This window comes from Anser anser (assembly GCF_964211835.1).
Source record: "Anser anser genome assembly, chromosome: 17".
Taxonomy (NCBI): Eukaryota; Metazoa; Chordata; class Aves; order Anseriformes; family Anatidae; genus Anser; species Anser anser.
Window position 1 is genome coordinate 3,106,577 of NC_139738.1, and position 24,927 is coordinate 3,131,503.

The 24,927-nt window shown below is 45.6% G+C and overlaps 2 protein-coding genes and 1 long non-coding RNA gene across 10 annotated transcripts in view; 2 read left to right on the forward strand and 1 right to left on the reverse strand.

Annotated features, from left to right (window-relative positions):
- ACAP3 (ArfGAP with coiled-coil, ankyrin repeat and PH domains 3) overlaps window positions 1-6,688 on the forward strand; it is an 81,948-nt gene extending 75,260 nt beyond the window's left edge. For all 5 annotated transcript variants that reach the window (XM_083803184.1, XM_083803185.1, XM_083803187.1 and 2 more), the window contains one exon: window positions 1-6,688. In XM_083803184.1, coding sequence (XP_083659310.1) covers window positions 1-148 — 148 coding nt within the window. In that variant the 3' untranslated portion in view covers window positions 149-6,688.
- SCNN1D (sodium channel epithelial 1 subunit delta) overlaps window positions 3,556-24,927 on the reverse strand; it is a 23,862-nt gene continuing 2,490 nt past the window's right edge. For 2 of the 3 annotated variants that reach the window (XM_083803194.1, XM_083803193.1), the window contains exons 2-13: window positions 18,309-18,643; window positions 17,223-17,475; window positions 15,006-15,199; window positions 13,746-13,849; window positions 13,175-13,338; window positions 12,565-12,663; window positions 11,863-11,980; window positions 11,622-11,700; window positions 11,237-11,294; window positions 10,413-10,468; window positions 10,028-10,103; window positions 3,556-9,775 (exon numbers count right to left, since the gene is read on the reverse strand). In XM_083803194.1, the coding sequence (XP_083659320.1) occupies window positions 9,362-9,775; window positions 10,028-10,103; window positions 10,413-10,468; window positions 11,237-11,294; window positions 11,622-11,700; window positions 11,863-11,980; window positions 12,565-12,663; window positions 13,175-13,338; window positions 13,746-13,849; window positions 15,006-15,199; window positions 17,223-17,475; window positions 18,309-18,628 (1,935 nt within the window). In that variant the 5' untranslated portion in view covers window positions 18,629-18,643 and the 3' untranslated portion in view covers window positions 3,556-9,361. Of the gene's footprint in view, window positions 9,776-10,027; window positions 10,104-10,412; window positions 10,469-11,236; window positions 11,295-11,621; window positions 11,701-11,862; window positions 11,981-12,564; window positions 12,664-13,174; window positions 13,339-13,745; window positions 13,850-15,005; window positions 15,200-17,222; window positions 17,476-18,308; window positions 18,644-21,831; window positions 23,349-24,927 lie in introns of those variants that run through there. The other variant, XM_083803195.1, reaches the window with a different exon arrangement.
- LOC310883223 overlaps window positions 16,785-24,927 on the forward strand; it is a 16,729-nt gene continuing 8,586 nt past the window's right edge. The window contains exons 1-3 of one of the 2 annotated variants that reach the window (XR_014573378.1): window positions 16,869-17,110; window positions 19,576-19,656; window positions 23,932-24,373. This is a non-coding gene — a long non-coding RNA (uncharacterized lncRNA). Of the gene's footprint in view, window positions 17,111-19,575; window positions 19,657-23,931; window positions 24,374-24,927 lie in introns of those variants that run through there. The other variant, XR_014573377.1, reaches the window with a different exon arrangement.

The following is a 24,927-nucleotide window of genomic DNA, read 5'->3' on the forward strand; positions in this document are numbered from 1 at the left end:
GCTGCGTTTGGCTCGGATGAATGAGGAAATGCGAGAAGCAGAGGGCCCCTTTGGACAACCAGGTCAATATCCCAGCAACAGCCCTACTGAGCTCCAGTACAGGAAGTGTATACAAGAGTTCATCAGCCTTAACATAGATGAGTGTTAGTGACAACTCCCCCACCTCCCCTTTGCAGTCTTGAAGTGGGGCCGGATTTCTGGAAGCCCCGAGAGCCCCATCCTTGGTATATTGGTGTTTCTTGCAGATTGGTCTGTTTTTGATGCCTGCGCATATAGGTTGAGATGCGTGCAGGAAGGAAAAGGGATCTTTCCTGCTAGCATAAAGTTCTCATGCTTGACTACTGGATGGTTGATTTTCGTGTAGGAGATTCTTAGGGCATAACCACAGACCATGGCGTGTGAACTCGAGTGTGTGAAAAGTATGGGAGAAGAGTTTAGCATTAAACAAAACAAAACAAAAAAAAAAAAGAAAAAAAAGAAAGAAGAAAAGGAAACCCTCTATCACCAGGAGAAGCCCGCCAACAATAGGGTCAGACGAACCTCTCGTGTCTCTGTTTCGGTGCAGTCACCACGCGCTGAATTCTCGTCTGAACAGTTTGGAAGGGATTCTGACGGGGAGCCCTCTCCTGGCAGTGCGACCAGCAGCCTGCTCTCTCCTGGGACTCTGCAGCATCTGGGAGCTGCTGGGGCCAGTTTAGAAAAACTCAAATGCGACCTCTAAGTCGGGAACAGGCTGTTTCGTGGGGCAGGTGCTTCGCTGCACGGCAGAAGGGGTAGAATTGAGAGCCATGGCTACCCACCTCACTTGCTCTCAGGACTATTACCAGCCACGCTCCCCTTTTTTTTGGCCTTGGTGGTTAGCTGGTCAAAGCCATAGCTCACCTGCTTCCTGGGCCGGGGTGCACTCTGCCCATGGTATGAAGCAGCAATGCTAACTTTTTTGAGGCTGGGAGAAGCTTGTCGCTGGCGATGGGCTTTTCTGTCAGGGAAGAAAAGCCAAGTCCAACTGCCACTGCCAAGCTGGCTGGCTGCACGATGCCGTTTGGTTTGGTTTGTTTCCTGGTCACCGTATTTCTGACTCAGTGTCTCTGTGAAGGAGACTTCTACCTGCATGTGTATCCCCTGTGCTCACCCCGCATGCTGAAGCATGTGAGCAGGGCATCTCAGCAGCTGGCCCGGGGACTTCTGCGTTTCCCAGTTCCAATGACCAGCAGGACCTTCTTTTTTTTCTTTCCTTTTCCTGGTATTATTCTTTGCTGGAGTGGGGGAATGTGTTTCTACTCAGAGCACTTTGTTGCTGGTGTTTATGGTCTGTTACGGGGGTCATGCTACAGTAGCCCTGCAGAGATGGTGCAGCCAGGTGCTCCTATCTCAGGTGGTGGGCTCACCGAGCGTGCGTACCTCTGCCAGATCCTCCTCTGGCTGGGAACTTGGACGCCAAGCTGAGACGTGCTCCTGCAAGAGCCGCTTCAGAACGCTCTCAAACTGCTGTTGGCATCAGAATTTTTCAGGACTCGTGGGCGGCAGCCCACAGCTGGTATTCAGTCTGCCTGGGCACCTCGGCTGCTGGCTCTGGGGTTGGGCCACTGTGCCTTACAGATAGTGCTGGGATCCTGAAGGGGGATCCCTGAAGGGGTCAGGATCTCACGAGGAACACAAATGCCAGGCAGAGTTCCCCATCCTCCTGCATTACATCAGCAGTGATACGCAATCATACTATTTTTCATCCACTCTTTGACTTCCTTTCTTCGTAAACTGGCTGGTGTCTTGCTGCAGCCCTTGGGGGGGGTCAAACCTTTGCAGGTTTATTTCTATCCTCAGATACCAGAAGAACCCAGCTCCTCGCTTGAGATAGTGCCCTCAGGCTGGTCCAGCAGTGCTCGGAGTGCACCCGTGTGTCTGCAAGTGGAACAAAAAAGAAGCTCCCCTTAGGCTCTGGTAGTTGTCCCCTCGGTTCAAGGGAGCGTCCCTGCTGCCCTCGGGAAGTGCTGCCCCACATCCTGCTGCACACAGATCACCATTTTCTGTCTCTGCAGTCTGGGGCTTGAATTCCATCTTTCTCTTGTGGCTTTCTTGTTCCCGTTCTCTCTTGAAGCTGCGGGATGCCCGGTGCCAAGTTCTGAGCTCAGTTCCAGTTGTCTGTTGTGAGCCCGAAATAGTCCCAGTGACCGTGTTGGAACTGATGCAGCTCAGTGGCGGTGCAGAATCCGGTCCCAGGGCCTTTCTTTCTTCCCTAAGCCATAAACAATCTCCTTCCACCAATCTTTAAAGAATTAATGAGCTTGGCCCCCCTCAGCCTGTTTACCCCTGGCAACGCCTTTCGCTGCATCTTCTCCATCGTTCCACCCCTCCTGCCTCGAGGACCAGGCTCTGTACCTGTACCCAGCACACAGACTGGCTTTGTCCTTTCTCAGCTGCTCAATGCCTGGTCTGAAACTTTCATCCTTAACCAGGCAATGCTCCCTCTGCCCTCTGTGAGTTGGGGCTGTAGGATGTGCCCTTACCTGCCCTCTGCCAAGTGTTTGCGGGGTCTGGGCCGTGTTCTGATCAGCCGTGACACCCTCAGGAGTGATGCAGGACAAAGCGGCGCGGCATAAACCGCTGGGGTGTCTGTATCCTTTGTTCACGGGGGGATTTCTCTGGGAGCGGGGACCACGCTCCGATCGTGGCTGACTCGGGCATGTGCCCCTCGGGGTGATGCCAAATGCAGGTGGACGTGTGCTGTTGCTGCAGTGCCGCTACATCATCTCCCTCAGCTCGCATTTAATATGCCCAGGGTTAAATCTTTCTACCTGATACCCGTGTGAGGGTAGAGCCAGCATCGCTGCCCGTCAGTGTTCTTGCGCAGGATTACCGAACGTTACCGCTTCACATTCTCCTGGAGCTTCATCTTTCCTTTGCGCTGGTTCTCTTCCTGGTCCAAGTCACCCCAAGTTTACAGGGGCTCCCCCTCGGAGCAGTGGTGCCTTTCGCTTGTGTCACTGCCTTGTTGGACGCCCTCGTGAGCTCAGCCTGCTTGCTCTGCAGCCGGTGGCTGGCGGAGCCCTTCAGCAGGGCAGCACTGTGCTCGTGGTTAGATCACCCCGTGGCATCCAGATCAGTGCTCGAGTGCTCGGTACAGGACAGGGACCAGTATGCGGACAAGAACCGTCTTTTCTGCCTGGGTCAGGAACTGGGAGACCCTCTGTAATGAATTCTCTTGAAAATCCCAGCCCATTTTATGCTTACTGCATCTGATGAGATGTTTGTCAGAGCTGATGTGGTTCCCCTCAAGCTGTGGCCTTTTCCAGAAGGCCACGCTGAATCTTCCAGGCATCTTCCAGGGTACTTCAGAGATCGGGGAAGCGGAACAGATGTCTCACCACCACCACGGTCCTACTCCGTTAAGGAACTTCAGCATGATCGTCATCTAGCAACGTTTGCCACATGCACAGCAACTTAAAACACCCCAGTTGGTTTTCCGGCTTCTTAGGAGAAGCTAGGAATAGGCCTGATCCTTTCTGTAAGCCGAGGAGGACTTGAGACGTGGCTTCCACTTTGGGTCATTTTATTTCACAGTCGGCATGAGTGACTCATGAGAACAAAACAGGAACCGGGTACAGTTAGGTCCAGTGAAGCTCAGACTTACTGCTGAAGTACATGAAGTTAAAGCGTGTGTAAATACTGATGCAAAAAGCAGTGTCTTGCAAGACAATTTATTTAACATGTATTGGTACTTTATTTAGATTCAATGTATAAAGCAACTTTGTGCACTTTTCCTACATACAGTATTGGGGGGTTTTATGTTCTTTTGTTATGGATTTTGTGCTGTCTTTTTTAATCAGTGGAATTGTTAAGTATTTAATTTATTATTGATGTGCCCAGAGGACTAGTGCAATTTTTATTCAATACAGTTTGTCTGTATTTAATGTCAGGATTTTTTTGTAGCATTGTTAGGGAATATTTTTCAAAACCTGCCTTTTTTTTCCCCGCAGCTCTCCTCTTCCCCCTTCCTCACCCCCCTTTTCTCTTCTATTTTCATTATACAGATGACGAGGCATGAAATGCCTCTAGTTTGTAATATAATCAACCACTTTAGTACATCCTGCAGTTTCTAAACAAAAAAGGTTCTCCAGGAAAAAATGCTAAGGAGGCACTTCTCACTGGTTTGTGTTTGATTTATTAGGTCGGGGTGTGTGTGTGTGCGTGCCTAGAGCTTTGGAGGGGGGAGCGAGGAAGTTGTACATAAAGTTTGTTTTCAGCAAAATAAATGGCCAACTGGGCTACAGGGAAGGCTAGATCTGAACACTCTTTTTTTTTTTTCTCCGAGTACAGCTGTATTTGTGTTGTACAATCTTGTTTGAAATTGAGAATGCCAAAACTCCTCTTCTCATCCTTTCTTTTCAAAGCGTGCATATGTTGTAACTGTGACAGTAACTTGGCTGCAACCGCAGATAACGTGAGAGGCTTTGCCTTTGTCTCGAAAGCAACATGCCAGGCAAATGGACCCAAACCATTGCCCCAGCCCTGCAGATTCTGTCATCCTTTGAGTTTTTGAGACCTGGGTGAATATTCACATACCTGTACTCGTTTTTTGTAAGTTGACCCAAACCCTGTAACCGAGTGCCTGGACAGGTAGTCTGGGTTTGAGTCTTAGAGGCACCTGTCTCTGATTCCCCATGGGACAACTTCAAGTTGCTGGCAAGTTGAAATGATCCCCCCCGTGCCCTCAAGGGATGCCTTGGGTGTTTTTAATGTTGCGGTCTCAGAGATGCTCTCTGCGCTGTGAAACTCTGAGCAGTCTTGAGGAAAAACACGGAATTGGAAGAACTGGTGTCAAACCCTTTTGTTTAAAGACAAGCTGAGACTGTGATCAGCATAAAGTAGATCGGTAACATCTCAGATCAGCACAAATGGCCATTATTTATGCAAGAGAAAACCAGGACCTCCCAAAGAAATGCACTGATAACTGACGGTGCAGCAGCCCTAACGCAGCTGTCCTCTGCTGCTGCTGCTGGGCTGCCCCGACCCTGCTCCTCTCTTCTCACTGCCCGAGCATTATTGCTTTCAACCAAAGACAAAACAGAGTGAACGGATTCAGTGTGATATTAAACACTTGGTTTGCTGATGACAAACGTCGGTGTGAGTGTGCCTGCGTGCGAGAGCATTTGGTGCTGTTGCGTGGAGAAGGGTGGGCACGGAGGGACCGAGCAGAAGGGAGAGTGGGAGTTTGAAAGAACTTTATTATTTTTTTTTGAGATTCCAAAATATACAGTGCTGTTTCCATAGGAATGTGATTCATATCGCAGTCTGCCTGCTGGCTCCTCTGCCTTGTAGGGAAATTGGACTGGGGTACGTACCTAGCACGTGTTAGTGGGAGGAAAGGGCAGGCAAATAGTTATGGGGAGGGAAAGAGGGGCAGAGGTGGGAGCCACGACGGTTTCCAGGGCACGAGGAGGACCTTGTGTGTTCCTAGTGCGGGAGCCGAGATGGCTGGAGAGGCTGGCTGAAGCAGGAGCATCCCTCCACAAACATCCTGGCTCACGGTGACGGCCGTGGCGGAGCACATTCAGTTTGTGTGTCCTCCTGCTCCGCTCGCTGACATGCTGGAAGCGGCCAGGTGCTTGCCTTCAGCTTGTCAGTGGAGCTGTAGGCCTGTCTCAGTCACTTCCATCCATCCCGTCCCTCCATCAGCACGGGAATATTAGAGTGGATTCCCCATCCTGGGAGCCCTCGGTGTGATGCCTGGGGCTGCTGGATCACAGAGGGCGAGCGAGCCTTTCTGACGGCAGGGCGACACAGCCTGGGCTGGAAGCCTTTGGGACGAGACAGCCCAACCAGCCTCTTGCTGGCCAAGGCTCCCGTACCTTCCTATCTAAACAGCACGGAGAGAAAAGTTCTTCAGCCAAGTAAAAGCTGCTACGTGTGGTTGATAACACGGCTCCAATACACGCCGAGTGGCTGGGCTGCTGCACCAGGGGCTGGCACTTGCTGTAAATACGCTATAACCTATTAACCTCCTTCACTTGCCTGCTTTCAGTACAACTTTGTAACACGTTTTATAATTCCCCCTTTCCCTACACAGCCTGTACTGACTGTAACTATGGAACCAGATATTCTGTATGTTATTACCTTTGTACAATTTTAAAACTGTTGCTGTGGTGTCTGCCTTTTTTTCCTCGCTTCTCTTCTATTGTCTCTGGAAACACTGTTAATAAAAATCTAGATGAACTCTTTCCCTCCTCTTTCTCTGGCTTTATTTATTTATGTACAGTTTCTTGCCTTGTTGCCCGTATTAACTGGACCTAGAACACCAACTCTTTTAACCCGTTTTCTTTTTCCACTGCAACCCACAGCTTGGATCTTATGTCAGTGAAGAGAATGCCGCGTAACTGCTCTGCTTTTTGTTGGGTTTCTGCGACGCTGTCTTGTGATAATGTGATTTCAGGGTGCTTGGGAAGGAGACGGGGAAGGTGACAGGCTCACATCACCCCTCATTCATGTCTCTTCAGAGTACCTGAGTCAGTCGCTGCTCGCTGTGTTACGAGCTCTGCTGCTGACTGCCCTGTAAAAGGAGACCTTGCACTAGATGAAAAATCTCCGTGTTCTGCACGTGGACCGCTCGTTCCCCTGTATCACTGCAATCCTTCCCCCTGGGTTTCTCTCATCTCATGTGCCTGTGGCAGAAAAATAAAAAGAAAAGAAAGAGTGGCCTGGCCTCATGATTTCTATCATACTTAGCATGGAAAACAGGTACGGAATAAAGAAGCGATGTAAAAACCTCTTGTTTTCCTGTGGAGGGAGAAGCAGATCCCTATAAATAGAAATTAATGGATCACGGTAGGCTCGTGAACTCGATGAAGGACTTAAATAGGAAGGATACCTTGAATCCAGGAGCACTACAGTCATTTAAGGCACTTATGGAAGGAGAGCTGCATGGTCTTGCAGCAAAATTATAAGCACAGGGTTTCGGAAAGGCTTGGCCCACTGCCTGCCCTGTTGCTCTCTCCCTTTGCCATCCTTTTTTCTTACTGCATTTCTATTCCATGTCTAAAGTGGACGCTGTATGAGGATACAAGCCTCACAAGGATAAATACGCTGAAGACTGAAATGCAATTACAGAAGTCCAGAGCTACAAAAGACTGCCTTTCTCCTTCTTTACTGACTGTGGATTAAATGCTTAAGTATCTTCAAAAATCCAGGGCTAATACTTCACCCAGTAGCAGGATTCGTATAATTGGAGTTAGATCTTGAGTGCTGCCGTGTGCTAGGAGAGAGGAGTCTTAGTGAGCCTTTACAGCGGCAATTTTCTCCTCTTAATTCGAGCAAAAGAGCTTTCCTTCCCCAGAAAGGGGGCACGCAGGAATCTGCTTTGCTTAGGGAGGTGGCGGGGGAGCGGAAGGAATCAGAAGGCCCGGGTTGGCCAAGTTGGATGGGTGGCAGGCACAAAACTGGGCCTTTCCTGAGCATTGCTGTGTCTGAAAATCAACAGGCCCTGGTTACAGCCTGGATGGTGATAACAGCCCGCATCAGAAGCCTGAAGGGAGTTGTTCTCAAGGCCCTTTGGGCCTGCACTTTCCATATGCTGAACGAGACCGCCCTCACGTCCCGCAGTGCCCGCCCAGGAGCTGGGGGGGACACCGGCGTAGGGAAGGGGTCCCTCACCCGCAGAGGGACCCGTCCTCTCGTCCTGCAGCAAGGACACGGCTGCAGAAACGCTTTCTGCATCGCTGCGCCGATGACAGATGCCGTGCCTCGGAGCTATGTGGCTCCAAGCAGCCCTGGGCCATGCTCCCGCAGGCCGTGTCCGCTGGCAGCCAGAGGCACAGGAGATCTCTGTGAGAGCCTCCAGGCGGCCGCACCGCTGGAGCTGAATGCCTGGGATCTCTGGATCTCTCCCTTATCTTGTCCCCTGCGGCTACAGGGGTTCATCTCCAGGTAAAAATGAGCTCAGAAACTGTGGCAGAAATTGTCCTAGAACATCGGGCAGCGAATGTACGAGCACAGATGTCACTAATGGGATGCGGGTGCCAAATTATCTCTGGAATTGCAGGGTAAATCTGAAACCTTCCCTGCATCAAGGGAGGTTTGGTCACAGAGCCACGGCTGGGACACCTGAACCCTTTGCCTTCCCCGGGGCTTTGGGCTGGGCCTTGCATCAGCTGTCCACGGAGAGCTATTATTACCTGGTAGTGCCCTTCAGCGGGTGGGTGTTTTGTTCCAGGACAGCGGGACTGCTGTTGTACCGGCCCCAAACAGGAGCTGGGAGGTTTGCCTGCCAGAAGAGAAGCCGAAGACGACGAGTAAATCCCCTCACGTCAGCCCTGGCTTCTCCAGAAAGCCAGCACCAAGCCTGCTGGCCCCAGTCACAGGACACTGCGCTGTGGCACAACGGAAGACTGTCACATTTCAGAGCAGCAAAACCAAAATCAAACTAAATCTCCAGTCATGGTTTGTATTCAGAGCACTTTATTATGTAAAAAAAAAAAAAGGTTACAAAACAAAGCTCGTTGATTTCTTGTCAATTCTTGTCTTCTGCAGAAAGTCACAACAAGATTATAACAGACTAAAACGCTTCTGTGCAAATATCATCAAAAATAAATATGTTATTTTATGTACACATAAGTTACTGTCAAATATTAACATTAAAACAGCTCTGTTTATAAATTGGCTGCAGTAAAAATGCAGCATTGTTTTGATCTTCTAAATAATTCAGATGCTTCTTCTGTGACAGAAAAAAGTCATCGACCCCGTTTCTTCTAATTCCCCTCCTCTAAGACAGTGAGTCTCGCTTGAAATAATCTGGGCTCAGTCTAAAAGCATTCTGTGCATGGTGCTCAAGATGCAACAGCAGTAGGACAAGGATAGAGGCGTCTTGAACGCAAAGCTGTGATCAGAGCAGGCTCTTGTTACTGCAGCCTCTGCCATCCTCAAGGCACTGCTGGCTGATAGGAGTGCACATTCATTTGCCTCCGCTGGAAATCTCTCCATTAGAAGGCAGGCTGACTTTTCTCTTGTGTATATTTGTGAAATGCAGATGGGCCTGTCTAATGCCACAGGCTGATTTCCTCATAAGGGTTTAAAAGTTAGAAGCTATGAATAGGCTTTTACGAGGACAGGACGACTGCCCAGAGAGCAGAAGTGAAGTTCTCCCCTCCCCAGATACTCATTAAGAACAAAAGAACATCGCATGATGCCCGTCTCCAGGACACAGGGATGGTTTAATAACGAACCCGTAGCAGCTGGAGGATTCCTAAGCTCCCAGTGTGGTGTTTAGGTGCTCACAGATGGTGGATCCAGAGCATTTCTGTTTGCAGCCTTTCTGATGGCACCTGAGCACTGGGGGAGCTCCACGTCTCCCACTCCTCTGGGCACACAAGCCTTAGTGATTTAGCTCCGTTTCCAAAGAGCTGTCCTTCATATATCTAAATCCATTGAGCACCACATCTGGGTTGCTCTCTGGCATTTCCACCTTGCTGGAGAGTGGGTGAAGATGCAGGTCACTGTCGCTGTCCATGGCAATAGTCACTCCAGAAGGGTGAGTATGAGCAGGATCGGCCCCTTTTCCAGCGTCTTCTTGCACAACACGGTAGTTTTCTAGGGTCAAGCTCATGTTAGGGATGGAAGGAGTGCGAGCTACTTCTAACGTCTTCCTTGACCTGACCCTCTGGTAGCAGAAGAGGAGAGACAAGACCAGTGTATCTATGAGCAGCTCAAACATTTCCACTACAGACAACACTGAGGATCCAAACCAGAGACTCCATTGGCTTCCCATGCTGGACAGAAGCAAATTATCCTGTGGAAAGAATCAAAAGACTGCATTTACCAAACATGAAATTATTGCATGTTACCAGCAGATCCGTCAGCTATTTGTCATCTGGGGAGTTGTTTTGTGTGACTGTGTAAACTGTTAAATTTTCAAGTTTATTCCTCAAGAAGAAATCCCACCCCATCCTGGGGGCTGTAAATAATCCTCCCTCCAGCCATACACAGCACACCATAATTAATGAGAGGTAAAAATGTTTTGAGCTGATCTAGTTCAACCTACTGAGAGTAAAGGAGACTCGTTCACAGACTGGTAGTAGAGATGCTTGTAGAAGATTGTCACCTTGGCGATGTCCTTCCTGCGTTGGAGAAAAAGAGCAGTCAGCAAGGTGCCCACACCTAACTAAGTTAGTTAGTGGGCTAAGTTAATTAGTGGGCTAATTGTAAGTTTCCCCACTTGCTCAACCTTTACTTCTGAGTTTAATATGAGCTTGAAAAACTAGGTTAGAAAAAGTTTACAGAAGTGACTGTCTTACAGTATTTAGAGGAAAGATGGGACATTTATTGGAGGAACCTGTGCATTTTTCTCTTGACCTCCCTTTCCAGAGTTCTCTAAGGATGAAGATAATCCATAGTTTTAACAAGAATACCTTTTCTCAGTAACTAACCTGTTGCTAGTAGAGTTATATCCATTCTGATGCCTTAGAGCTTGGCGGACCCAGTCCTGCAACAGATATACGTATGTTATTGGCAATCCTGTCTTCTGAATTTTGGTAGGTTTAATATTTTGTAAAGGTAGATTTCATAAGCAGTAAAATGGGTATTGCTAATAACAAAAAAGGATGTAGTTAATTGGTTAATGGCATATGGTAGTAGCTGTCAAGTAATAGATATTTATATTTGCCAGACAGAACGGGGATACACACTGGTATTTTAGGTGTATATAATATTTTGATTCTTAAATTTTGCCTTTAATGGCAACCCCACTAAATCACTTCCTTTTTACAATGTATTTGTTGCACTTACATCTAATTGTAATCTATTTCACATGAATTAATTATCTGGTCATACAGCCTGAAAGCCCATTTAGCATTAGAGCATAAGAAATGGCAAGAGGTCATCTATTGACTCACAGAGTTTCCATTGCAGCCTGCAGGATCTCACAAACAGCAATGTGTGACTATACCACAACACCCACTGGAAGCAGAAAGTCCTTATCACCATTTTGGAGGTGGGAACTCGGGCAGTGAGCTGGATTGTTTCAGGTCACAGGGAAATTTGGATCAGAACTGGAGCTGAATTTGCCTCTCCAGAATTTTAGCCTGGCATCTCAACTATGGAGGCATTACACTGTGCTCGGGTTTTGGACTACTTTACTTTATTTGCCTCTTCCATTGCTGCTGCCCAGGTCTTTGTTTTCATCCTTAATGTTCCCACAAACATACTAGATACAGTTTCACCTCTAAACTCAGCCATTGTGTGCATGGATTACCTGAGACTTTGCTGATGGCCATTTAGCTGTCCCAGCAGACACCTTGTACAGTGATTCCCTGTTAAGATAAAAATGGAGTTTATAATCACTACAACTCTTGGCATTGAAAAGTGAAGGAGTTCAACAAGCCAACTGCTTGCCCAAAGCAGAACTGCTAGGGGCTGCTCTTGAGAACCTTGCAAAAAAACTTTGTAAATCAGCTCAGAAAATAAAACCAGAGGTTGGCTGAGAACTGTTTGGATTGGGAAGAAAACTAGAAACAGTTTGAAAATCCTGGAACTCCTCTTTGATGTGGTCAAAACCAAGGTATTTGATATTTTGCTTTAAAATGATCTCTTTTTGTTTTGAATGCTGGCACTTATTGTGCTCTGCTCTTGTGACCTACCGGCAAGGCTTGGGGCACTGGTCGAAACAATTCAGGTGATGATTTCTGAGCCTGTTGTAAAGCTGGTAAAAGCAGTGACCTGGTGGAAAAAATGAGAGAAACACACTCAGACACTTCCTCAGGAAATGGAAGGCATCTACAAAGTAGAAGGGCAGCAATCTAAGGAGCAGTGTAACCAGTGACTGTGCCAGAAGAGGCGTTCCCTGCTGGCAAGGACAGGACAGAAATGTTTTGCTCTTACCCCACGCAGGTTGCTTGTTGTAGTTACAGTACTCAGCACCAGGAGGCAGTGGGTAGTAGTAATAGCCACAGCCACATTTTCGAACCATTATGTGCTGAAAGCAGGAATGCAGACAAGCCTGGAAAAAAAAAAAAGACGTAAAAGCTTGGATAAGACAGAAATTCCCAAGTGCCCAAAACTTCAGACCATACTGTGCAGCTGCTAGAAGGAGACGTACAGATTTCATGATTGCAAAAAGATGCCAGCCATTACTTGAGCAAGCTGAGGCAAAAGGTCTTCATTTTTCACTCCACGACTTTCCTTCTGAGAACATCATTGAACTCAGTGAGACAGATCACTTTGTGATTATGTCCGGTAACATCTCATTTAAACAGCCCAAGCATCCAGATCCAGGAGCAACTAGTTACAAAACCAAAAACCTGATGGTAGAAGAATGTCCTACCAGGAGAGCCTTGGCTGGCTCACTGCCTCATCTCCCTTGTGCCACAAAGAGGGGAGAGCCCCAGTATCTCCTGCTCAGTGAAACACATTCCCAGTTCTAACACCAAGTTTGTGAGCTACTTTTGGATGGCATAAATCACTATTATCTCCAGCAGCGATCCTACTGATTTCTAAAAGCTCTTTGGAGAGTAAGGTATAGATTTTTTTGCTATTTATCCACTCTGAATAAGCTGGGGCCTCAGCCAGCCACTCTGACAATACCTGCAGGGTGTAGGAGTTGTTGTACAGGAGTTTAACATTCACATCACTGCCATCAGTCGTGCATTTCCCATAATTGCCACCCAGGCGATTCACCTCATCCTGTGGACACAGAAAAGAGGCCTGAGTGATTAGAAGCTTTAATTGGCCCTAGCCATTACCATATAAACTTAACTGTACGGAGCACCATATACATAAAGGACAGAAAGTATGGTTATATACACATATATATTTGGTCAGTCAGTATGGCTCAGCTGACGAGCAGTAACTCATCACATCAGCATATCCCAATCACTTTTGGATGTTTGTTCTCATCCTTATAGGCACACGCAGTCGCGTGTGGAGGTACACTGAGGTGTAGGAGCCTCAGTGTAAAAACAAATCAGACCCCAATGTACCGAGGACCAAAAGGTCACTTGTACAGTTGAAATAATTTTCTTTTACCTATGGGAACCTGAGCACAGTGAAGAGAGAAAAATGGGCTTGCATGCAGAGTCGAGAAGTGAACACCAGAGCCCCACAAGGCCATTGTGTGAGTCAGTCAGAGTTCAGCTCCTCGCAACTTTCTGCCATCGGAAGGAAAAGAAATAATGCTCTTGAGCAAGCGACTAACCTGCTGAATGCCTATGGTGGTTGCAATGCCTGGTCTGATGTCAAAGCCTTCGTGCTCAAGGAATGGTGTCTGATTGTGGTTGTGTATCATCACTTTCACACCTGCTACTGTAGACAGGAGTGGGATGTGATCCTTCTGCTCTGCTCTCAGGATAAGGGAAAGTCCTGTAAGCCACAGAAAAGGGAAGCTTACAACAACTTCTTTGGGGTTGAAATAGGAACGTCAGCATGTCTTGAATTCTCAGCACTGATGAAATTGCTCTTAGCTCACAGAAGAGGCACTGGTTTTCCCTAGAGACCTGGTGAATGGTCGGGTAGCTATTGCACCAGCCTACTCCAAAACTGCAATAATATTCTGCCTGAAACCTGGAACGGTATTCTGCTTCCTATGGTTATGTAACTAGCTGATACGGCCATCATATACATGTGGCTAGTGAAGCAAGCAAATACAGCACATAATTTGTGCTACCAGACTAGAAGAGAGGGCTATATTTTTAGAAGACAGATATTTAATCCATAGCCAAGTTACATTCACTTTACCTCTTCTTCCCACCCTTTGTCAAATAACATACCATAAGGAATTCCTGGTTTTGTTGCTGTCCAAAAGGAGTCCGTTCCCTTGCTGTTAAAAGTATAGCAGCTTCCAAAGACTGGGTGGTGAAAGTGAACATAGTCACTGAAACCAAGAGAGATTTTGATAGGTTTTAATTACAAGTGTAACAACACCTCTACTTCTACAAAGCATGTGTTTTGTGTATGGGGGGTGTGTGTAGCTACATGGGTGCCTATGGGAAAGAGTTGCTAATTCACCAGAAACAAGGAAAAAATTATCTGCTCAGAGATTCACTGCTTGCAGGTTACAGCCAGAGTGGCAAATACAGGAGTCAAATTCAGAGTTCTGACTTGTGTTTCCTTCTACCAACCACATTCAGTTGTTTCCTGCCTGTCCCAGAATCCAGGCAGGCTGAAGCATGAGACCAATTCTGTGTTCTGATCACAGAATCACAGAACGGTTTGGGTGGGAAGGGACCTTAAAGATCGTCTAATTCCAAACCCCCTGCCATGGGCAGGGACACCTCCCACCAGACCAGGTTGCTCAAAGCCCCATCCAACCTCGCCTGAAACACTCCCAGGGATGGGGCATCCAATCACTAAGAGAAAGAGCTTCCCTCTCCTTGTATACTTAAAAATTACAGCACTTAGGGTCATGATGAACTTCCCGGGCCAAGGCAACCATAGGCATGAAGGAATTAGAAACTACAACTTTGCTTTTGTGCTGGGCCGCAGGCCCACTTTGCCTCAAGGCACAAAAGGGTGCAGAAAGACCATCTGACCCTGTTGGCATTACCTGAGTCCTCCTGGCATAAAGGTTAAGAGCAATCCTTGTGCTCAAGGGCCGAGCCACATGGTAAGAGCAATGAGAGCCTTATTCTTCCCCTTCTCTCCCCACTTTTCATTGTTCCAGTAAAAACAGGCCCCGCTTTTATGCTCCTTTCCACCCATGCAGGCAATCATTCATTATTTATCATCCGATACAGTCAGCACATCCTTGCACCAGTGAAGTCTCAGTTCCTGCTGAATTTCCCTTAGGCTTTTTTGACAGCCTAATACACTCACTGCCAATCACAGAGGTAACTCATGGGGGAACGCCAGTTTCTAGGTTCCTAGCTCTGTGCTTTGATCACGAGAGGCGGCTCTGTCTTTGAGTCAGGTCTCCACCAAGAGCTGAGTCTGGCAGTTTGCCACGAGATGCGATGCCTCACCCTACAGGCTCAGTTTCAAGTCCTTGAGTTTTGCTGAAATCCCAATCAGCACCTCAGGAAGCAACATACCTGGGCCTGCAGGGCTCCCCATCATACTGGCAGGAGTAGACCATATCTTCTATTTGTTCCTCGTGATCAGAGATGTTGATTATAACCGGCAGCTGGGACATGATATTGATGTAGTGAAACCTGTACCATTCAAGAATTGCATCCATCCCAGATGAGTAGGCCTTGTAAAAGCAGTTCCCACCCGTGGCATTGCACTGGGAAAAAGAAGAGAGCAGCCACTCAGCATAACTAGGCCATGACAGCTTGAAGGTGACAGAGATCAGGGGGCAAAGGAAATACCACATACAAGGACATGGGGAACCTATATTCTTCCAGAAAATGAAGTGTCTGAGCACTTTAGCTATGTGATAAGCACCTTCTTTCCCTGAGACTAGATTAGGTGTGCTTCTTTATCTCAGTGGTATCGGTGGGGAAAAGAGACAGGAGATGAGAGCAGAGAAGCAAACTCAAGTACGTTGAAAGAAAGAAGGAGAGGGGTGGTAGGAATTCTTTACAACCCATGAATCATGGACCAAGTCCTGAGACGCTTTCTTTGTTCTTACTCAGGCCTTAGACAGGTTGTCCTGGTTCCAGTTAGGACAGAGTTAAGTAGCTCATAGTAGCTGGTAGGGTGCTATGTTTTGGATTAGGATGAGAAGAGCGCTGATAACATGCTGATGTTTTAATTGTTGCAGAGCAGTGTTTACACCAGGCCAAGGACTTTTCGGCTTCTTGCTCTGTCCTGCCAGCGAGCAGGCTGGGGGTGCAGCAGGAGCTGGGAGGGGACAGACCCAGGACAGCTGACCCAAACTGGCCAAAGGGGTATTCCATACCATCTGACGTCATGCTAAACAATATATAGGGGTGGCTGGCCGGGGTGGGGGGGCCGGCTGCTCGGGAATAGGCTGGGCATCGGTCAGCGGGTGGTGAGCAATTGCATTGTGCATCACTTGTTTTCTTACACATTATTATTGTTAATACTATTACCATTATCACTATTATTATTATTATTGTTATTATTATTATTTTCCTGTCTTAATAAACCGTCTTTATCTCAACTCACAGGCTTCACTTTCCCGTTTCTCTCCCCCCATCCCAGAGAGGGAGGGGGGAGGGTGAGCGAACGGCTGTGTGGTGTTTAGCTGCCAGCCGGGTTAAACCACAACACAGGTGAACACCCACAGGTTCTGGTGAAAGTGTGCTTGGTGAAGGACCTCAGGAGAGGGCAGGGCGATAATCATCAGGCAAAAATTGCTGGCCTTTCAAGCCACATCAATTTCTCTCTCAGAGCTGTTGCTCTTAGGTCTATGCTAATTCTGTTCATGAGTTGAAGGAGTTGAAGCACTCACATTATTCTCCAAAGTAACAAATACCCATTTGTGGTATTCATTGTCTTGATTATTTATTGTCATCTCTTGTCTTGTCTGTGACAATTCTAGTACCCCAGTACCACAGCATTTAGACGCTGAGGAAATTCTCGTTGTTTTAGATGGGCTCTTCATTCTCTGTTATTTCCGGGCTCACCTGCTAAGTGTAGATGTTTTGTATAATTTTAGAAAGGGGTACAATGATTCCCACAGCCTATTGCTGCCTTTCTCTACCAAATTCATTACTGCCAGAAGGACTTTACAGGTGGGTGAGTTGTGTAAGGCCACTGAAGTTTTTATTGCTTCACTTGACAAGAACCATGGCAATCAGCACAAAATGATGATGATATGGGGATGGACTCCTCCTCAAATATCCTCCAAGCTGTCATTACACAGCACTAAAACTACCTATTTTTTTCACTGACTTGTTGAATGTACCTGGTGAGATCTCTGTCAGGGCCCTGAGTGTCCCTATAGGCTTTAATGGCCCTGAGCAGCCTCACCTGGGGCCTCCACCTGGGGCCAGGAGCCCATTTAAGCTCAGCTTGGGGCCTTCAGCTCTTCTTTGGGGGATGCTGTAGGACTGCTGGTCTCCACTGAGGCCACAGCTACGTCCCTGCCTCACCATGGGCCCTGTTGACCCAGACCCTGGCCTGTGGACAAGCCTCCTGACCTCAAACCTGCCTCATCACTGGGATCTCAGCCATGAGCTGGATTTTGGTTGAAGCTGGCCATCATCTTTGTGCTCTCCTTGCTCAGGTAGGGTGCGATGGGGCCCTATAAGAGATATCCCTGCCCTGCTGGCCTTGGGTTCCCTCGAAATCTGCCATGTCTGGGAACAGGTTCATATCTTCAAAAGACACACGCTTACCAGCCTGAAGCCCACGTGGGACTGCCTCTTTCCTGTCTTATTGTTGAGCTCAGATGTTCTCAGTAGTGAGAAGTTTTGGCTCAGTTTGAAGCTGGATCTGCTGAGGTTGCCTGTGCTTGACAGGTCTCTCATGCGGATGTTTTTCTCGTTCATGTGGAACATGCCGGCTGTTGTGTTGATGCCGTATAGAAAAGCAATAGATTCCTCTGCCATGCGATCCAGCTGAACCAAGTGTTCACTGACCAGTTCAAACCTGTGAGGACCAGAAATATTTGCTATGTGTGAATATCTCTGCTTCTCTGAGACAAAAGCACTTTATGTACCTCATAGTAACTATAAAAGGCTATTCTCCTGGTCTCTGCAGACCTTGATGTCTGGCTGAGAAAAGGTAGCGATTGCGCTGCTGTGCTTAGCATGCCTAATTTCATTGAGTTAATTTATTAGGCACTCCAGCAGCTGCATTTCCAGTTGCTGGGTCCTCCACTGAAAACCTCAGAGTTTGCTGTCATGCAACATCAGCTGCACAAACAGGCCCTCCTGTCAGCCAATTACTTAATTGTTTCTGAGGAAATTACACAATTCCTTCACTATGTAATTTAAAACCTCTTGATAAGTTGCCACTACTGTGTGAGCCTTGTTTGACAAACATACTTGTAAAGACTTCCACGGAAGTTTCCTTAAAGTCCTTCGTCTGAACAAAAAAAGAAGCAGAGTCAGCATTAGTGTGCATCGCTCCAGTGATCTGTGACTTATCTATGAATAAATACACGCAGTAACCATGTATTTTGGGGAAGGACTATTTTTATCAGAGCACGAAATCAGTTAGCACTTGAACCAGGTGTCGAGGCAGAGTTCTCCTGATCCTGAATCAGTGCATCAGATAAACTGCTAGGTACTGTTGCCCAATTCCAAACAAGATCTGGTCTGAAAACCAGTTTGGAAATAAATCCCTCTGCATCTCATGGGGCCTTCCTACTGCCCACCCTGCTTGGATTGGCAGCAAAGCTCCTCCAGGCTTCAGTCAGTCACCTTCTAGACCCTTGTAGCTAAAGACAGGGTTATAGCCAAGGGGAAAAAACGGGTTACCTGTATGGGTCCAGATTGCAGATAGTGATTGCTGGAAACATCTGGGGCTCTGAATGCATGGACATGGTCAGGACAACCGGGTAGGCCCAGTACTGGCTGAACATAAGTGCAAATTGCCAGTACAACATGCCGAAGCTGGCGAGTAAAAGCAGAGTCCAAAAAGCTGTTTTCATCTTGTTGCTGTCCGAGCACACGAGGCGGATGGTGCCATGGATTGTGGTGTTCTTGCAGAAGAACTCAAACATGTCCTTGAAGGAATCATAAAACTCGATCAAGCCCTCTTTTCTCTCTTCCTCCTCTCTCGCCACTTCCTGCTCCATCCTTTAAGTCTGTTTCTGTTCAGTAAGAAGGAAAGAAAAAAAATCGTATTAGCTTGTGAGAAAGACCACGGTTGATCTGTGGACCCGTTCAAACAGGGTGTTGAATGAGTTTGTTATTAGCAAAAGCTGAAAATAGCTATGAGCTGGCCTCTATCCCTCTTCACAGAGTTTGAACACCAGGGAGTAGCAAAAATCAAATGTTCTGCATGCTGCTGCTTAAGTACCTTCAAGTGATTTTATCACGCACGCTATGACATCTCTGTTACTGTGGATATGCAAAGTTAATGTGACTAATACCCAAGGTGCTGAGAAGTCTTCAGCCAAAGGCGTGTGTAGCTTGCTTCTTTCTAAGAATACTGAGGAATTATTAATTCTGAAACACTGTACCACCATTTATTAATAGACATGCAACTAATTCATTAATATGAGTAAATTTCTGGTGAAACGTGCTGGGCTATGAAGCTTGAAATAGTCTCAGAATGAGCAGTATGGCTTCATCCTTATGTCAGGGTATCAAAGGATAAATCCAGCTTTCAAGTGTATGGAAGGGAGAAATTAGGATCGGTTTTGAACTATTGCATGGTCTGACATTCTGTAGAGTGGAAGTGAATGGGATTAATGTCTGTCATTCCTGAAATACAGCCACTTCCGAGATGAAATATAGTATGTATTTCATAGTTCAGATGAGTACAATCAGATCTTCAGGAAAGGAAGTGGAGGGAAACTCCTCAGTTGAAACCACAGAGGGAATTAACCAAATTGAGGTGTGGATAAAGCATTGCAGCTCCTACTTAAAATTAAATGCTCTTGGGTTGTTTCTGAAGACCACAGTAACATTAATTACTGCTATTAGAAATTTTGCCACTTATCTCTTACATAAATACTTTCTTTCAAGAATCTACAAATCTCTTTATAAAGGGGGTCTTATCCTTATCTCTGATTTACAGATGTGAAAATGAAGAACAGAAATTGAACATCATCCAGGAGTGGCATAACTGGAAATCAAAATCCACATCTGCTGCCTCACGGTAAGTAAAAAGTCTGTTATGCTACGCTAGATTATCTCAGAATTTCTGCTGATGAAAGTGAATGTTATTTATGCTCATGTGCTTTAGTCAGCACGGACTGATGGAATCTTCCCAGGTTTCAGTACCGGCTTGGACATAGGATTTATGTTGACATACTTCCACTTAGTGAACATGACATCAAGTCCTGTAATATGTGAGTTTCCAACATGACAGCGCTCTATGAATCACCCTGCCTATTATGCTATTAAGAGAAGTTTTTGCTGATTGCAACACTTCACTCCAACCTTAACTCCAAATAACAATCTGTTAAGTACACTAACAGTTTGAAGTCAAGAAATGAGCACACAAATAACTAAAGCGTTGTTCAAAGTGGGCTCTGCAATAATGAAACAAACACTCAAGACCCAAGGTCTCAGTGAAGGGTCTGAAGTGTTTGGGGTTGTCTCAGCCTGAGGAGCCAGTGAGGGTACCCCGGATCTGCTGATAAACGCTGGTGCCCTGACCTTCAGTGCCAACGGAGACTACATGTCTCCGTGTCGAAACATGGCTTTGTCTCAAAGGTTCTCGTACTAGGATGCTTCAAATGAAATACCATCTTAAGGAGACATAAGCTGTTAAGACAGTCTCTTCAGTGTACCTTCCATGTCAGAAGATTAGGAATAATTATGAAATAGTGAATAGCACTTCAGAAAGCTGTACATCAGATCAGCTTTATGACAAATAGCACACAAGCGTATTATCTGACGAGGAAACCCTGCTTATTCCCAGTTATTTTCCCCAAAGACCGTGACAGATCCGTGTTTGTATTTTCTGAGATATCATTTAACAATAATAACACGATTCACTCAAGGGCATTTGCATCTGCTGTATGTGTTAAAATTAATCATGACAAATTATTTTTCAATTTTCTTAACATATTCACTTTTGAACAAATACAGAAACCTCAAAGTGATATATATATATATATATAAGACATGAACAATTAAAAGAATGCGTTATAAAGAACTGAAGTGGGAGATGAGAAATTATAAAGAACTGAAGTGGGAGATGAGAAATTCCACTTTTGTTACAAGGAAATACTGTTGTTTTTTTTTTTTTGCATTGTGCTGATGTGGTTGATCTGCTATTCGTAGACATGTAGACTACGCAGAGCCATAGCTTTGAGCCACTGGTTACAAATTTTATCAGCCAGCCTTAGAGCTGAAGGTTTCCATCTCAGTACTTCTTTGGTCAAAAGGATTATCTGTGGCAAATTAGAAACGAATCCATGGTAGTCTTGCAACCACTAATGGCTACACATTTTTCTGTTAGATTAAATTTTTAGGCTAAATTATGCATTCAACCTTTATCTTATTCAATCTTTTCTTTCTCATTTTATTTGGATAAAAATAAATGAAAACAAGTCTACGGTGTATTTTAAGAAATATATTGGATGAGCCCTTAAATATTTACAGTGGTTTAAGATGGAAATGAAAACTCTGAGACTAAAATGGGAAAATGAAATTTGTTACTGTAAAAATCTTACTACAGCTAGCCTTGCTCTAATGAGAAAAAAATAAAGGTAGTATTTACCAAAAGTGAATGATCAAAAAGTGTTTGACAGATTCTATGTATAATTTGGAATCTAACAAAAATCTGTAAGCTTTCAAACCGTGGCTAACAGAGGCAGTCCAGTTCCTAGAAATTCTGATTTGGCTCTTGAGGCTACAGCTAGCTAGTTCATACCATTTGAAAACATTCTTAAAGTAGCTAAAATGGAAACGTATATGGCAATGCAAAATAACAGAGCGAGTCTTTCAAAATGCATGTGTACAGGCAACAGAACATCCTCTCTCCACTGGTTTCCCAGGCCAGCCTACCACTAATTCATCTACCATAGCAATTGCAGTCAAGGACTTAACAAAACAGTGAACGGTTGCCTGTCTTGTCTGTGGTAAGAGCCTGGAGAGAGGCTGCAGGTTATAGAGCCTGTGGAAGTGAGAAAGCAAGGGCAGACGGATGTATGTTCGTCTGTTATCACAGCAACGTAATGCTCAGCACATTAAACACCTACACACATCGTGTAGTCAAACATTTAACCTTGTATATATCTGCATCTACAAATCAATCATACATCTATACGGAAATACACAGTAAAACAACGAAGTCCAAATTTCAAAAACATCTGTACTGTACCTTGGCAGGAACTCTATGTTTTAGAGTAGGCACTAAGCTCGGCCTTCAGTTTTTTCCTGGACAGCAGACAAGTCTCGGTCCCAAGCTTTGGCTGCCTTTTCTAACTGAAGATATGCTGGAGCTGTCCAGCCTATATGGATCAAATTGATGACATCAAAAGGGGCAGGTCTTAAAAAACAAATCATGGGAATTATTCAAAGCATGATCCGGGGAATAATAGGAAGTGAATGAACTGGACAAACAAGTTAACATTAAGGTTACACTTGAGTTAAGGTTGGTATGACTGGGGGGGATGGGGGTGTTCCTTTTTTTCAATGGCCAGAATAGTTTTTTGGCCATAATTTCTATAAATATCTAGTGAAGTAGTCACGGGAGCTGGAAGGTTCTTCCTGCTCTGAGCTTCCCTATCAAGGAATTAGCTTTCTGCCTTCTTTCCATTGTTTCCGGAGGCTTGCATGATCACTAGTAATTGAAGCCATTAGGGTTTCTATATGTGTGCTTCAGGAATTACATACCTAGGTGTAATCTGAAATGATCGGCTACTTGGTCTGTGTAAGGCGCGTGTGGCACTGGATTTCTTCCTGCTTCTCCAAAACTATTGCTCACCTGCAGTGGGTTTTCCCATATTTGTTAAAAACTCAGCTCTTTGGATGGTGGGACTTGAATGGACTCAATTTGAGCATCAGCCATGATACTTGATTTAAACCAGAACACTTTTGTAATACTGCTTAGTTAAGACTTGTAAAAGTCTTTAGCGTAAGTAATGCAAAATTATTTGGTATTCTGAAACTGCTAAAACAAACAAAAAAACACCTTGATTTACTTGCATAATTAATACTGACATCTGTCCAGCTGGAAGATGGCTCTGCATTGGTTTTGCAAGAAGCTTGTTATAAAATATCAAATTCTCTGGATACGGATAATGTTTAGAGCTTCAAATCTGACCAGCAGAGCTTCTGCCTGCCTTTCAAAATCACCTAGTAAATGGGTTTTCTGTTACATTGGAAATTGTGAAATACTTTTAGCTGCGAAATAAAAGATCATTGAAATTTCTTGCGAAATTCAATTCAAAAAGGGAGATGAGGATCAGGAAAAACTGAGAAAATACTCTTCTGATTTTGATTAATTTAAATCCTTTTATGGTCCTTTGAGCCAATGTTTTACATTTTTAACAATTGTTTTGTGCTGGGTTCTATTTTAGAAAACCAAAACATTAAGAACATTCATCTCAATTTTAAGAGAATGTTCTAAAAGAATTCAACAGCTGCTATTAATGTTTTTACCCTCTTTGGTACTAAAAAGAAATTTCACAAAACCATTTGGAAAATGTTTTAAATTTTGAAGCCAGTATTTTAGGGTGTATAAAGCAAACTTGAAATTTAAAAAAAAAATTCATTTGGCTCTTAAATCAACAGCTACAATAGAGCCACTTGTCACTGATCGATGAAGCCGTTAAATTCTTGTTAAAAATCTCTGAACACTGAAAACTTACTTCTGTCATCTTCATTTATTCGTCCCCCACCCTTCTTTCTCTCTTCATTTTATATTGTGTAATAGCAGAAGGCAACAATAAATCCTTGACAATGAAATTATTGCACAATGAACACACAAGGCAAATTCTGTTGCTTCATTATGGCTGCAGGCCTCAGTGTAGGGATTGTCTGGCCGTACATCGGAACAGTACCTTCTGAGCAAGCCATGAGATTTTCCTGCAGGAAATGAAGAACTGGATGTGCAGACACGGCTGTCCCTCGAGCAAGAGGCCCTTTCTGTTTGCCCTCACTCATTTGTCATCCCATGCCCTGAACTGTGGGGAGAAGGGAAGAAAACTCTTGGGCTGGTTCAAAGGCGGTGTTTCTATCCAAAATCCAGAAATAGATTCTGTAAATAACACTCGCGACACAGTCCTTTATTGCTGCAGAAAAATACTATGCTGTAATTACTTCCAGTGGGCCAGAAAATCTGTCGGTGCTTGTATGCTGTAAGAGGGAAGGAGTACACGTGTTGTGTGCCCCCCTGCCAGGCTGGGCTTTGTTCAAGGTGTTAAGGCAACTGCCCACCTCCATGCTCCCAACCCTTGTTTCTGCACCCATCTCTTAGACTGCTGAAAGAGGAATGAAAATGAGACCGCGCAGAAGGAGCCGTTGAATACATGCCTATCTCCGTATCAGCACCCGCTTGGAGTAACACAAGAGGTACAAAGAATGTCCTGCAGGCAGAGAGATGAGACTGCAGCTATTTCACATGGGCAGGGGAGATATTCAGTGAACTGATGTTCCTTTTGGAATGGACTTAGGCATCTGAGGAAATCTGCATTTGGACAATATCTTTTTCATTTTTGAATATCTCCTGATAGCTGGTGCATGTGGAACTTTTGTTCTCTGTAGAGTAAACCCCTCTTATTGTCCATGTTAGATACAAGCAGATTAGCAGTGCAGCTAGCAGCCAGCATGCAGAGCATTTGGGGGGCACTGCCCCTTACTAGACTTGCTGTTACAGGCCGGAGTTGTTAAAAAATAATAATAAAATCCCAGAGATTAAACAGAAAAGTGTAGTGATGATCTCTAGCTTGAGTCCCTCCTGCTGTGTCAGGCTGGCCCTCCAGAGCTCAGATAGCATTGTCCACCCTCACTTTAAATGTCTAAAACAAGAGGTGCCACAGCGTCTGGACTTGTAAGAGCAAGGAGCTGCAGCGAGGTCTGAGCACACGGGTATGAATGCTTCCAACCACAGAAATTACACCCCCTGACCTCCCAAGGTACATTCCTGTGACCCTGAAGCTTAGAGAAGCCAACCTGGAGCTGTCCTCCCATAGGAACCAGAGGACGCTCCAACAGCTCAGTCACGGAGACTTCCCCAGTTGGCTGAAAGCTGCTTGTGCTGAGAGGCATAACACAAATCAGCACACTGAAATGATCCATCCGCACCCCCGGCTCCTAGCAGCTCTCCTTGCTGCCACACCATGCTGTAAACTTCACTGTAATTTGCTGTCCACTAACTGCACAAACCGTCCTTCAGTTATTAACTTTCTCCCTTGCTGCACTTGTTTCATATTATTGTGCTCTCTCACACTCAGGTGTTTCATTACTTTCTGTT